Raw genomic sequence first — 15,168 nt, 5'->3', positions numbered from 1 at the left:
CCCTACCCGCTCTGCTTATTGTCTAAGCTGCTTTGACTGAAAGAAAGCTTTACATTAATTCATCATTCATGCCTTAATGTGCAATCTATATATAAAACGTTATTTTGCTCCAATTAAGCCTTAAATGAATTGTTGGACCGGATTCTACTCTAAATATAGTCCAGCAGCTGTCCAGGCTTCGTGTATCATAGGACATAACATTTAAATAAGTCACAGATGTGTCACAATAGCAAAAAGATTACAAAAGATTACAGAAATATGGATCTTGGTTTGAACTGTTATATAATAACTCACTGGCGAATCTTTCATTTACCACAAGTCTGATACCTGATATACCTGATAGTGTATAAAAGCTGACCCTGACTGTGAAACTGATTCTCTTACAGCAGCTATATCTGCTTTACACTCTTTAATGCAGTGGAGATGTATTGTACAGAAAAATTTGGAATATTAAAAGTGCTAATTTTTCAGCGATAATTATGTAGAGTTGACAAGTGGTGACTGAAGTGTTGTTTGTTCCTTCTTAGAGTTCATGCGGCTCTAGGGCGACCATCCAAAAGAATATCTGTGATGTATTCATGGGTCATGACTTCCACAAACACTGTTACAGTGCTGAAGTCTTACAGTTAATACTGATTATTTTGCTGTGTGCATAAAGTAAATTATAACATGCAGAGGATATGCAGCTGCAGCTTGCCTCGGATTTTGATTGCAGCCGTTTAATAAATGTATAAGGTACAATGTGGATGATTTGGTACATTCTAAAAATACACTCCATATAAGCCGAGCATATTTCATTAATGTTTAAGTGAACACAAAATATCACATGAAACAATTATGAAAGATACTGACCGGGACAAAAGGTTAAATTCCTATACATTATACAATACACAAAAGGTTTCACCAGAGATTTTATCTTTGTCTTTGCTGTGTGTGGTTGTCATGTGGCCGTGATACTTAACATGGTTTTAATCTTAATCCTTTACTAGATGACATTTCCATTAAAAATGACATTAATAATGGCTTTCTGTTTGTTGTTAGAAATACACAATTAAATACATCTGCTTCATATTCGTCAAATGTATCTTTTACTAAGAATTACATTTGAGCTATACTGTCATACACAACTATACAGTATCCTGACAGCTCTGCAATACAATAACCACCATGATAAAGGTGCAATCAGTCCCTTTTACACTGAGGCAGGATCCAAAGTATAAAAAGTACTCACTATGAAGAAAAATGACCTCTGTGACTACTATATTTTATAATATTGTATTGCAAATATATTAACGTGTAGGCAGTGTTTTATTGCTGTAGCTTTTGTTTCTATATGTGCTGTTGTGTAGCTTTATCTATAATAATACATGATAATTTCTTAGTGGGTTTAGATTTTGTATCAATAATCTGAAACTGCAAATGAATTATATTTTTCAAATGAATGTAGTGGAGTTAAAAAGTACAACATTTTCCTCTTAAATGTAGTAAAGTAGAACTGGTTTAAAAATGGAAAAACCCAAAGACTGCGCAAGTACCTCAAAACTGTTCCACCACTGACATGTTTTGCATATAAAGTCTTACTTTACAAATAAACTTTTTTTTCATATTTTTTTTATTTTATGTATTTTGGATTTTGGTAAAATGTTTATCCTTTCTTAGCAGTTAAATCTTCTCTTGCTTCTGAATCTTGAGTTGATGTAATGTGTGTATTTCCCTGGTGTGGGGTTAATAGTATTATCTTAGTAACTATAGCTATAAAATGTTTCTGTCTGAAATGTGAAGTAAATGTGTAAAGTAGTAGAGCTGCAACTATTAGTCATAATTGATTAGTCAACTGACAGAGAATTACTTGGAAACTATTTTGGTTAATTGAATCATTTTTCAAAAAAGCCAAACATTTTCTAGTTTTTTTGCTTCTTAAATGTGAGAACTTGATTATTTTCTTTGTCATACATGATAATAAACTAGAAAGCTTTAAATCTTTGGACTGTTGGTATGACAATTCAAAAATAAATCATACCATCTGAAAATGTTACATTGGGCTCTGGGAAATTACACAGGGCATGTTTCACTTTATTGTGACATTTAATTTGCAAAATGATTAATACGTTAAATATTTGGAAATAACTGTCAAATTAATTGATGATGAAAATAGTATAACTTGCAGCCCTATAAGTTAGTATGAAATTGATTTCTGACATTATGTACATAACTTGAGAAACACAGTACTGTATGTATTACAGTGCATCCACACAGCGTGTGTATTCTACCTTGCTGAAATCCACAGCACTGTTGTCTCTGCTGACGTCCCCTTTTCCGTCTGGACCCGCTAACTGAGACTGTGAGGCCATCATCTGACCTGGATAATCCAGAAAGGAGAATAATAAATCAATTCCAAAAATGTGTCAACATTTCAGCATTTCAGCAACTGATGATTTCACTAAATATTATGAGCTTGACCAACGAACAGAATAACTCCAGAAAGGGAAACAGGAGTGAGAATCACACACAGATTACAGAAGACAACTTTTACAAGTGCTATTGTAGATGAAACCACAAAGATTTTCATCTCTGTTATTGTCTCAGAAAAACCCAGGCTCATAAAAACATGATTACTGCCAAGCTGCCTGACAGGTCTGGCCTAATTTCTGTATTCATTAAACAGCAGGGTCAAAAATTAACACTAATTATAGTGTTTAATACGCTCAGAAAACATGGCGTGGAGCTTATCAGAGATTGTTGCTCTGAAATAAGCTTGAAAATGCCACACCAGTGGAATTAAATTACTACAAAATGATTTAACGAACAATTTGGTGTGTTCTGCATAACTAATTTTGTCATGTGGCATTCTGGCAAACATGGAGCTTAGAAGACAAAGTTGGCAATGATATAGGCAAGTAATTCTTCCAATTACAAGCCTCTCCTAAACTAAATTTAGCCCCGAATTCAACCAAATAGTTCTTGTGCTGTGAAGATCAACACCGAACAAATTATCACATTTATAGAATTTACTTTTGCACACTGTTTTTTTTTTATCCTCTTTTTAACTTAACAACTTCATTCCAACAAACCCAACCTATTTTGAGTTGCAAGTATCAACACAAATCATGAGAATATTCCCCTCTACAATATGTTTTTATAAGTATATGCTGGTAGAGGGGCACGAGCACACTGTATAAATGAGCACCTGTTGACTTCAGACGGGCTGTGGCAGGTGGGTGGGCAGATGGTGGAATTAGGATTGAAGGGACGATGGAAAATACGCAAGTTAAGACCATATGCAAAAGACATGCACACATATTGCATATTTTCAAATAACCTACACTTAAAAGGAGCAATTCACCCAAAATCAAAAATGCATATTTTTCCTCTTACCTGTTGTGCTATCTATTATCTTGACTGTCAGCCGTAGAAATATCTGCCTTCTCTCAAATATAATGGAACAAGACGGCACTCAACTGGTGATGCTCAAAGCACCAAAAAGGTATATTTGATAAACTCAACAGTAATATCTCTTTCCAGAAAGACTAATAACCCTGCGACTCAAGATAATCCACAGATCTTGTTGTGAGCAGTTTCATGTAAGAACTATTTTCTTTCTACCAAACGACACCACACCTGAATCGTCACACTGAAGGAAGTGTGCAATTACCTCTAGCTCAGCTAGCACCTCTGAGATGGTTAATGCTACAGCTCGGCCAAGGAGGAAGCCACTAAGGTTTACATCTCACACTGTCATGAGCACAAGCCTCTCGTCCGTAAGCAGACGCACACTTCCTTCTGTTCTGTGATTAGTTGACGGGTGTTGTTTATACAGACCCTGTGGGTTTTCTTGAGTCACAGGGTTATTATTTCTGCAAAGAGACATTGATTTTGACATTTTTAAATTTATTTTTTGTCACTTTGAGCACCACAAGCTGAGTGCCCTCTAGTTCTGTTACATTTGAGAGAAGACAGACATTCCTTCAGGTAATATCTCCAACACTAGGCAACTCAGTTGGATAAATATGATAATTACATGTATTTTTTATTTTTGGTTGAACTGTCCCTTCAAACATTACTGACCAGATTTATTACAGAATCCATGAAAACAGTGGTTCCCAACCTTTTCGTCTTCCGACCACTTAACCAAATCACAGTTGGCTTATAGTGTGTCAACAACTTGTGACTAGCTCAACCCAAAACTCATTCTTCCTTCTCAGACCAGTTTTTAAAATAATCACAGGACTGAAGAAGCACTGTACAATTGTTAATATTTATAGATCAGATTTTCTCACCATTCTTATCCAAGTGGAGCTCTGATGTTCGTCGACCCATGTCAGCGAGGGAGCGTACAATTGGCAAACGATTAGCCAGCTTCTTCTGGTTCTGATGATGGTGCTGCTTAAGCAGTGTTTCGCGTACTTTCTGTCTGAGCTCATCTCCCAGCGGTGAGTATAACTCCTGATGGTCCAACACCATGTCTAAGGCAGACACAGACAAGCTATTTGAAATCACGTTTCACGGTTTTAGCTGAGTGTGACTAATGCAGTGAAAAAATTAATTAAGCTCATATTCCTACATTTCAACAGTTCATCAGACAAATATAACACAAAGTCACAGATTCAAAAAACTACAATTACCACCTTACAGTTGTTTGCCTCTGTGCACCAGTCAAGTTGCACTTACAGTTTATGTCCATGTCTGTGAAAACATGGATGCTTTACACACACATCTTGAACTTGGCAGTACAGAAGATCTGTACAATCAGCACAGTTACAAGGCGGGCACCCAAAATTAGTGTCATCTCATCAGTAGTTGATCCAATGTCTCCCATTATGTTTCTGAGATTTGACGCTGAGTAATGGCCAGAAAAGTGTTTTTGTAGAACATTATGATGCCACAGTGAAGTTGACCTTTGACCCTCTGGATATAAAATGTCCTCACTACATCATTTTATCATTTGAGACACGTGAAATTTTCTCATGATCATGAATTCTTTAGTTATGGCCAAAAACATGTTATGTGAGCTCACAGTGACTTTCAACAACTAAAATCTAACCAGTTCACTGTTGAAACCGATTGGATGTTAATGCCAAATTTGTAGAAAGACCGTGAGGTTTTCTTGAGATATCACATTAATAAGAATGACACTAACGCAGCATCACACTGACCTCAACCTTTGACCACCAAAATCAGTTAATTGAGTTCAAGTGGACGTTTCTGCCAAATTTGAAGAAATTCATGAGATATTCCGTTCAAGAAAAACATAAAATATCAAGAAAAACATAAAAAAAAAACATAAAACATAATGCCTCTAGCAATGGCTATCACTGGCACAGAGGGATAAAAAGTCAAATATTCATCTCAAGTGTGTGAAGTGAGAGCTAAATCAAAACATTTGTCCTCTAAAAAGTTCAAGTCAAGCTAGTTTATTTTGTAAGGCTATATTTTGATTTCAGATGTATTTAACAGACAAAAACAATAACTTTGTTACAACAGCCGTCTCATTACAGTTGTTACCTGCAATCTCTTCAATGCTATTAGCCCTCATGTCGAGCAGCACGGTGCTGTTGATAATGCAGCTCCGCAGTTCAAACAGGCTGTGTAGAGAAAGAGTAGCTACGTAGGGCTTACTCCATCGCTCTCCTCCGTCCTCCACATCTTCCTCAAACTTCAGCCACCTGTAGCAGGAGTTTGAGAACCAGTCAGGAGAGAGGCCAGCAGATGGCAAACTGGCTAGCCATCTGTTTAATTCACTCCGAGTCCCTCTCTCCTCACATTAAGCTAATTTACTCCTCTTCCTTATTGCCTTTCATCAGGGTATCACTATAAATAAAATATGTTGGGTTTACCATTTTAACACAAGACCAGAATTCATATGATAAATAAATTCTACATCTTGATTAACATTGACAGTTATCAAAGAAAGATAGAAAATAGAAGTTAATTCCCAGAGCAATTACAACAATGAATTGTGAGTACTTATTGTGATGTGAGCTACAGCTCTCATCAGAATAAGTGGGATCGTGGGCATGACTGCTCCATTCAATCAGAGCTTTCAGTAATGACATGTGGGTCATGACTGTGTGTAGATGCTACATTAATGACATGACGGTCTCACAGTACCTGGCACTTTCCCTCCACTCTGAATCCTCTCCGTCCCTCACGCAGATTTCATCCATCTCTGTGAAGAGGTCATGGGGAATATGCTCCTCATCATCGTCCTCGGTGCCCAGCAGGAACTGCACTCTCTGGGAGGGAGTGTCTGGAAACACAAGAGATTGTAGCAGGTGGTTCTGACTGAAATGTTCACATCATAAGGGGTGACACTACAAGTGGATAGGGTAAAATTTTAACTAATAAATACAACCATGACACTTCCCCAGTTGATTACTTGCATTAGGCTAAATATTTTTTTTGTATTAGAAGTTTTTAGAAATGTTATGTTTAAATATGAAAATTAGGCATTATCTAATTAAATGTTTGCTTGTTGCATATTTTTTACAGAGCAAAAATCTGAACATTGGATTCAGCCAGGTTAAATTTCTTGCTTTATTTTGTTGACATGTCACTAGATTCAAAGGTTTTAACAGAGAGAATTTTGGATTTCTCTTTTTACCACTCCATAAATTAGAACATACTCCCAACAGCAATTGAAAAATTAATTTTCACAGTGTTTTTACAAAATGTTGTATAACTCTGGTTATGAATGATATATGGACAATCCCCTCTGTAAAAATCTTCACAATGTGGTCAGAAATAAAATTGTAAAGTGTGGTGCATGTATGTGCTACTGAAATTGACAGTTCTGGTTCAGATTTTGGGAAAAAATATATATTTTGAGAAAATGGCCCTAAAATATGTGTATGGTGAAATTCCATATATTTTTTAAGGCCAAAAAAGACACAACAAGTGTATAGGGTAAAGTGTTAACTAATAGATACCACCATGAAATTTCTCCAGTTGATTTTTTACATAAGGGCAATTATTATTATTTTTCTGTATTACAACTTTTCTGAAATTGTGTGTTTTTAAAATGCAAATGAAACATTATCTAATTAAATATTTGCTTTTTGTATATATTTTACAGAACAGAAATCTGGTTCCACAGAGGGGATTTTGAATATCTCTTTTTAATCACTCCATAAATCATGTCAACAACCCTAAAAATCAATTTTCACATGTTTTTAGAATGTCTGGTAAAATTCCATGTATTTTAAGACCAAAAAATAAGACACTACAAGTGACTACGGTAAAATTTTAACTCATGGATATCACTATGAAACTTGCTTAATTGCTTACATAAGGACAACTATTTTTTGTATTACAAGTTTTCTGAAATGTAATTTTATAATGCAAACAAGGCATTACTTTCTTAAATCTGCATTTTTTGCATACATTTCGAGAACAAAGATGGCTGAGATTTTTTCTTTCCACTAAGCCACTAAAATAGACATGTTATGGAAGCAGAATAGCCCAAAATCTCAAAGTTGGGGATACTGTTTTTCCCTTCAACGCTATAATGCATAGAGAGATAAAAGTAAATATAATCATGCAAGTCCATGATTGTTGCTCGTACCATAAACAGGAGACTCTCTTCCCTCCACCAAGGTGGGGGCCCGGTCCCTGCTCCTCCTGTTCCTGTGTTTGTTTCCATGGTGATGGTGTCTGCGATGGCTGCGGTGCCTGGTACTGCCCAAGGGGACGTGGACCCCGATGTAAAGAGTCCTGTGGCCTGGGGACACATCCCACAGTGGTTAGAGGACTGCACAGCCTGAATGTTTTTATGTGTGTGTGTGTGTGTGTGTGTGTGTGTGTGTGTGTTTGTGTGTGTGTGTGTGACCATAGATAACCATTATGATTTCAGTGATCACGATTAAGCACTGCTTCTTTATGTTACTCCATTAAGCTTAATATTATTTATCATGGTTGTCCGCAGTGTTTTTATTGTGATGAGGTGCATTGCTCAAGCAGATATATAATAATGCTTACTGCTGCTGCTATATAATGCATCACACAACACTGAGCAGTAAGTTAATACCACCTGTCATATCTGCACAACAATAATTATCAGAAAAAGCCCTCTTTAATAGTCTGCATTATAAATAATCATCTTGTTCCCCATTACGTATGAAATAAAAAGGACACATCATGATCTCCTTTAGGTCCGTGCACATAAATGGTCTTGCTACAATAAAATGTGTCCACTTCATACGTGGTACACAAAAACTCGGTCTGAATAAAATCTTTTACCAACAAGAAATGAATGCATGAATAGTCACGTGTTCAAATGAGCTCTAAACATGCAAGAAAAAGTAATCTGATAGATACTTACAATTTGTACGGCATGAAATCACAGTGTGATATAGGGAGGTTATAGCATATACAGTACGGTATAGTGTCTATATATAAAATCCTTTAATGGGGGCAATACATTAAAGCAGACTTCATGCAGGGAGTGCATATGGCTTTGACAAAGAAAGTGTGAATAAAGTTCAACTACATGATGTGTAAAATGTGTTGCAATTATCCAATAATGAGGGATTTATGTTTGCATCTACCGCTCTTGTTTGTAATTTATTGTGCATACAAACTCATATTGCCTGGTTGTTAATTCATGCTTTTTTACCATCTCTGCGTCTTGCATAACTTTGCATGTGTGTTGGTGTTTGTGTTTGTGCAGATACGAGACAGCGTGAGTGTGAAAAAAAAAACAGAGTGAGAGAGATAGAGAAAGCCTGTCTGTGTTTGCACTCGTAATTCAGCCCACTCAGCTAACTGCTGTATGACATGAAGATTCAGACAACCACATATAGTGTTTTCCACAATGATTGATACAGTACAGTTATGCTGAAATGCTGGGTATATGCATGACACAAGTCATTCATTAAGGTATTCTGTAATCAAAAAAATATTACTTAATTTTTTTTTAAGCTCAAAACCAAAATAATGCCATTGCCAATGCATGTTGTTCGAAATATTTTCATTTTAAAAGCACTGTATCTATTATTGACAACTGTTGGACCTTTTCTGTAAGTCTATTTAATAAATCCAACTTTTAATATATAAGATACACTTGGGTTTAATACGTGTATAAGATATACTGCAGGATTTTCCTAAAAAACAATGTGTAGGCTCATAGAGAAGTAATCCCTCTCAATTATCACCTATGACTCACTTTCAGTATATTTATCTGCAGAGAATCTGCCCTCTGTCTGTTTTTTGTATTTATTTTCTGTGCTCAGAACATTTCTGAGCATGTAACCTCACAGCGCTCAGGTGCAGCTGGTTCTCATTCCCAACTTGTCAAATACTGCCACTTGGTCAGTGATTTTGGCATCAGTAACCAACAATATGATACGCCGCTAGGGAGCGTCAGTTTGTTGTATTAACGTAATAAAAGGACCTGGAAAATTCTTAAAAGGTAAGTTGGAAGGGAGGTGAATGGGTCCAACAAAACCTGGGAGCCCACTTTTCACTTCTCATATAAATGTTGAGCCAAACCCTGGTGTTTTTTTTTCTTAACCAAACCACGTGCTTTTGTTGCACAAGGAAGTAAATGTAAATACAAGGTGTTTCCTGACGTTGTAAGGTTATTTTGAAAAAGACTCTACGCAGGCATAAAATGACAAGCGTCCCAGAACGTTAACAACAAATGCAAGCGGATACCTTGCACATCATATGTAGACCTGAGAGTCCACTGACTAAGAAGTGATATTTGACGATCTGGGACGAGAATGTGTTGTCAGGTGAGGTCAGGGCTTCATAAAAAGGTGGCAACCAGGTCAGGTGCCAGACCAGGAGCAGGCATCCAAGACACACAGCGCTGAAAAAATGAAGTGAAGCGAAACACCATCTGAAAGTGAATCTAGGGTTGGCTGTTACTGTTACTGTTGAGCATGATTAGAAACACAAACTGACAATCCTACATAGTATACAATTAAAGAACTGCCATAATAAGTATGACTATTTGCAACTGCTTACGCATGTCAAAACATTTTTTAATTTATTTATTTTTCACTGTTTTGAGGCTTTTTTTGTTAGCAAGAGAAGCCAAAAAATGAGCTTTTTACTGATTAAATCATTTGTTTAGTAAAGTTTAGTAAAGTAAGAATAACAGCTGTGCATGTGATGCACAATACCAACATTAACTGGGTCGTGCTACACATAAAGGAACCCAACATTATGGCCACATTTAACAAATTACTGTAGTGGCTTGTGATTACTTTAAAGATAAAAGTAACAGGAATACTTTTACATAAAACTAAAAAGCCTTTTAATTTTACTGAAAAGCTACAAGTGAAAACCTGTGTATTGTTATCTTTGTCTGCAGATTAAGATGGGACCAAACTTACTAAATCATGCTGTTTGTATCTTGTTTTGATTGTCCATGTTTTCCCAGTGATTATGAAATCACTGATGCAAAGTCAGCTCACCCACAGTTTCTACCTCCCACTCTGCTCTTGTCTTTTAACTCTGAAAAAGCTGTCAAGAGGAAAGCAGCAGTTTTAAGGACAGAGTGGGCGGACTCAGCTACAGCAGCCTTTCTCTGAAGCCTTGTGTATTCCAGATGCAATCAATCAATGTAGTCCAGCTACCTTCAAGATCGTCCTGCCCAAAGTTGATTCCCTGTTGGGACCATGTTCCTCCTCGGTCCACCACAGCCTCGTCATCATTCCTCTGTTGGACACAAACAAACACAAAATTAACATTATGAACATTATTGAAGAGCACAGTCATAATATATCTTATCTTCGCTGGAACTTGAAAATGAAACAACACAATTACCGCATGTATCCTGAACGCAACATGAAACAATGTTGTTGACTTGGTGTTGCCTCGCAGTCCAGGGCATTATGAACAAACACATTATCCAACCTGATAGCGCAGTTGCCATGGAAACTAATTGCACGTCTCATCTTGAAGAGGAAAGAGTATTATCTTAGTCCAAACAAAAAGCTCTCCATAATGGAAACAACAAATTACCCACCTACAATTAAAGTTCTGTCTAAGGTGTTTCCTTTGCAGTGACCTGCACTACTTAGTTAAAGGGATGCAAGCTCAAAAGGTGAATCACTGCTTCACTCGTAAAAAAGTTATAGACAGAAAGTTTGCTTTCTCCTTATCTGCCTTTGTTTTTCTTTTTTTATTTTAATCACTGAGTTCTCTTTCCTCTTCTCCCACCCACACTTATCGTTTACACTTCTGAACTGGAGGAGATAAAACTCAGGCTACTTTCCAAATAATTAAAACACTTTTATGAGTATCAGCTCTGATATTATGTCACTAATTCTCATTGCAAAAGTTGATTAAGTTATAAGACTGGTCCACATGGAGATTATCAAAAAATATTTAACAGGCCACACAGATATTCATACACAAAAGTGACAAAAAAAACCACTCATTGTGAAAAGAACATAATCCTCAGTGCAGAGCTTTTGTCAGATTATGAGACAGAATACTGAATGATCCCTGTGTCAGGACCGTCCTGTCCAACAGAACCACCAGGCTCATACCCCTCAGAAGCACTGGACACCCAACATTAGTAATAAGTTTACCTAATCACAACCAAGAGACGTGCATTCATTGCTATAGCAGGAGATGGCTTAGAGCACATGGCGCTACTTGATTAGAGTCAGGTCACTGAGAGCACCTGCAGCATTCTGTGGTGTGAATGTTGGCCTGCTTATGTAAGTTATGCTACTCGTAGAAGAAGATGAGGGGGAGTAGGTGGTAAGAGAAAGTCTGCAAAACCAACAGACATCAGTATTTGTCATTGTGAATGCAAACCTGCTTATACACATTTTACTTAAAAAACACTAGATGTGATTCATTTATGTTTCTGAGCTTTTCAAGAGGGATCAAATCTGTCACTGTCAAGTACTCTGTCAATTATTTTCTGGATTAATCAATTAGTTTAGTCTATAAATTGTCAGAAAATTGTGAAAACTGTCCACAAGTGTTTCCTAAAGCCCAAGATGACATCCTCAAATGTCTTGTTTTGTCCACAACCCAAAGATATCCAGTTTACTGTCATAGAGGAGGGAAAAAAAACAGAAAATATTTACATTAAGGAAGCTGAAATCAGATTACATTTTTTTAAATTACTCAAACCAATTAAACAGTCATCAAATTAGTTAGTGATTTATTTATTGGTTGTGAAATAATCAGTTAATCATTGAAGCTCTACTTTTCAGCATTACATATACATTACATGCATTACATCAGCATTACATCGATGGCAGTTAGACAATAGATAAACAAGATGAATTGACTGATTTCTTAAAGAAAATGTTGATAATTGTGACAAAATGTCTTCATGTAGGGGATAGATGAAATAAAGAGCAGTTGTCTGAATGATGGTACTTTGGCAAAAGTATGGAAACTAACATTGGCAGAGACAGGTTGACTGGGGAGATAGAAAAAAGGTAAGAGAACAAAAGTTGTTTTTTGTTCTGTTTTTTAAATAAGCATTTGAACTTTTCTACTCGTTTTTATGTTTTTTAAGCAAGAACAGAAGCTCTTCATGGCCATTTAAATGAAACTGAGACGTGAAACAATACCCATGTTCTGGCAATATATATCAGTAGCTTTGCTATTTTGCATTTTCACAAATAAAACACAGGTTTCCCAAACTTGGTCCTGTGCTCTAAAAAGTCCCTAGCATCTCTTGGATAATTTAGTCCAGATCTGACCAATATAATAACAGTGGCATTTGATCTAAACTTGGTTCAATGTGGTTTCCGCGTTTTAAAAAAAATAGATTTAATGATTTCACAAATCTGAAACCGTGTTTTAAAAATGTTTAGCCTGTCTGGGATAATTTAGCCAGTGTTTGACATGAATAAGGTATAGGCTAGTGGGTGGACTTTGTATAGTGTAATCTACATAAAATTAGCCAAATTCAAATATCCCTTTTTGCATTTTTCGCACATTTGAAAGTGGGTTTCAAACAGCATTAAGGCTTTAATATAAAATGTCTCACACGTTTTCATTAAAGAGCAACAAGTGCAAAAACCAGTAGGCTAAAGGTTGGTACCTAGCTACTTACTGTGTCGGCTACTTCTACTTCTACTTCAGAGGAAAACATTGTACTACATTTACCTGACAGAGACTTCTCTCTGGTGTAATTGCAGAATACGATTTTACTCACAAAATATCGCAATTAAAATAGAAAGCGTTGTTTTTCTTTATACTAACTAGCATACACCACCCTTAACATTCCCGTCAACTTTCAATCGGAAGCTAACTTCAACGTCGTCCTGAACGGATCCACAAAAAAAGCGCACTGAAGCGTTTATGCCGTATTTGAACGGAAGTGGGACGGTTAACCAGACTTACATTAGCGAAGAAAACCAGTTTGTCTTCATATGTTAAGTCTTTTCTCTTGTAAAAACCGACATAAACAGTTTCAAAACGCCTCTTACCTTTGCTTCTCGTATCCAATCACGTTTCTTGCGTGGCGTCTTTTTTGTGTCGTTGTGATGCATAGAGCCGCTGTGGGCTCGTTACTGCCCCCTGAGGCCGGAGGGCGGAAAAACACCCACTGGCACTGGTTAGTTGTGAAAACTGCAGTTGTAGTGGATGTTTTTCGCCCAAGAGCCAAAAGGAGCAACAATAGGCCCATATCTGGCCCATATCTCTCTGTGTGAAAAGTTTTTTTCAGCTGTATTTTTCGGTTTTACATGAGGAAAAACTGAACTGTGGACCAATGTAGTCAGTCTGAAAAGTGTCCATAAACCACCCTCACTTAAGCAGCACACAGCCACTTCCCTGACCTCCTTTTATTAGAATTACATTGATTATGTTTGTATGTTAACCCTTAGAAATGCAGATTGCTCTTTGAAAACTAAGAAAATTGGTTTTACTATTTCTGAAAACATGGGAAAAAAAGAAAAATGACAAACTTGGCAAAAAAATGTCCAACAAATTCTAAGAAATTTTACTGAAAATTTTGTTTTAAAAAAAGAGGAGAGGATTATTACAGATTTTTTTTAAATAGAGAAAATGCCCAGAAAAGTATATTTATAATGTATTTAATTATAAATAGATTTATATTTAATTATTGTATTTTATATTTTATATTATTTTACAGAAAAATATCTAATAAAATATACAAAATAAATACAGTTGGTTTCTTTTTTAATTTTAGCACCTTTTCAAGGTCATTTTCTTGTTTGTTTTTGTTTATTTTTTTAGGTCATTTTCTCATAACATTTTTACTTGTTTTTTTTCTGAATATTGGGCTGTGTCTTGTTAAGTTGCTGGTTGCCTCTCCCCTTTGTTTTTAAAAGAAGTCAAACAATTTGGTTTCAAAGGGTTAACATGCCAGTGCTACCAAGCTACAAGGAGTTATTTATGTGGTCACACACAGAGGAGTTGTGCAATGGGTAAATGAGACTGGGATGTAGTGGTACTTGATTAAGTCAGGGGATTACCAAAGTTATTATGGATCATGAATGTCTTTAACAATTGTCACGAGGGTTACACTTTGGACCAAAGTGTTGGATTGTCAGATTAAACAACTGCCATAGCAGAGCCGGGAGTGTGGTTAAACAGGATACATTAATGCATATAAAATAATAAAGAAAACCACCATTGCCACTGAAAACAGTCATCAAACAGCTGATTTACACCAGTGTTCGCAGAGCAATCTGTAAAATCTATAAACACTGCTGGTGCTGATTAGTGCACCGTTGGACTTAAGAGTAAAACTCATTTGACGCTGTCATTTCCTGCAAATCCATGCAGCAACAGCTGGGACTGAGAAAGCAAATAAACACACAACGAGAGAGCTCTGCAGAGTCAATCCAGTCTCCTGGAAATTACAAACAGAGCCAAAGCACTCATTACAATGGTCATTTTTATCCTGAAAGCTTGCCTGATTTCAGCTTTTCCCTTAGCCATCTTGACCACCAGTTGACCATCAAGGCATTATGTTAATGAAGGGCACTGCTGTACACAGCTGCAGCACCACATGTGCTGGCCAGGCCACAGGGCGGATGGTGATAATCTTTCTACAAATAGGCTACAGCGGGCATGGATCGACATCCCTGCTCAGATTAAACCTAGTATTCGTTACTAAAACACTAGATACATTAGCCCATCTGTACCATACTCACATATCATTATATGTAAACACAGTTACATTTCTAAAAACAGTAGTACAGTTTGTTTTTGTTTTTG

General features: G+C 36.5%; 1 protein-coding gene across 3 annotated transcripts in view; it reads right to left on the bottom strand.

Annotated features, from left to right (window-relative positions):
• The window catches only part of slc4a10b (solute carrier family 4 member 10b), a 34,722-nt gene that overhangs the window by 12,885 nt on the left and 6,669 nt on the right, over window positions 1-15,168 (bottom strand). For 2 of the 3 annotated variants that reach the window (XM_088083214.1, XM_042494752.2), the window contains exons 2-7: window positions 10,581-10,662; window positions 7,562-7,717; window positions 6,109-6,247; window positions 5,503-5,663; window positions 4,278-4,463; window positions 2,271-2,359 (exon numbers count right to left, since the gene is read on the bottom strand). In XM_088083214.1, the coding sequence (XP_087939340.1) occupies window positions 2,271-2,359; window positions 4,278-4,463; window positions 5,503-5,663; window positions 6,109-6,247; window positions 7,562-7,717; window positions 10,581-10,662 (813 nt within the window). Of the gene's footprint in view, window positions 1-2,270; window positions 2,360-4,277; window positions 4,464-5,502; window positions 5,664-6,108; window positions 6,248-7,561; window positions 7,718-10,580; window positions 10,663-13,409; window positions 13,501-15,168 lie in introns of those variants that run through there. The other variant, XM_088083213.1, reaches the window with a different exon arrangement.

Source organism: Plectropomus leopardus, chromosome 10 (assembly GCF_026936395.1).
Source record: "Plectropomus leopardus strain MGB_pleo_1.0 chromosome 10, ASM2693639v1, whole genome shotgun sequence".
In the NCBI taxonomy this organism is placed as follows: Eukaryota; Metazoa; Chordata; class Actinopteri; order Perciformes; family Serranidae; genus Plectropomus; species Plectropomus leopardus.
This window is presented reverse-complemented; position numbering and strand designations above follow the sequence as displayed.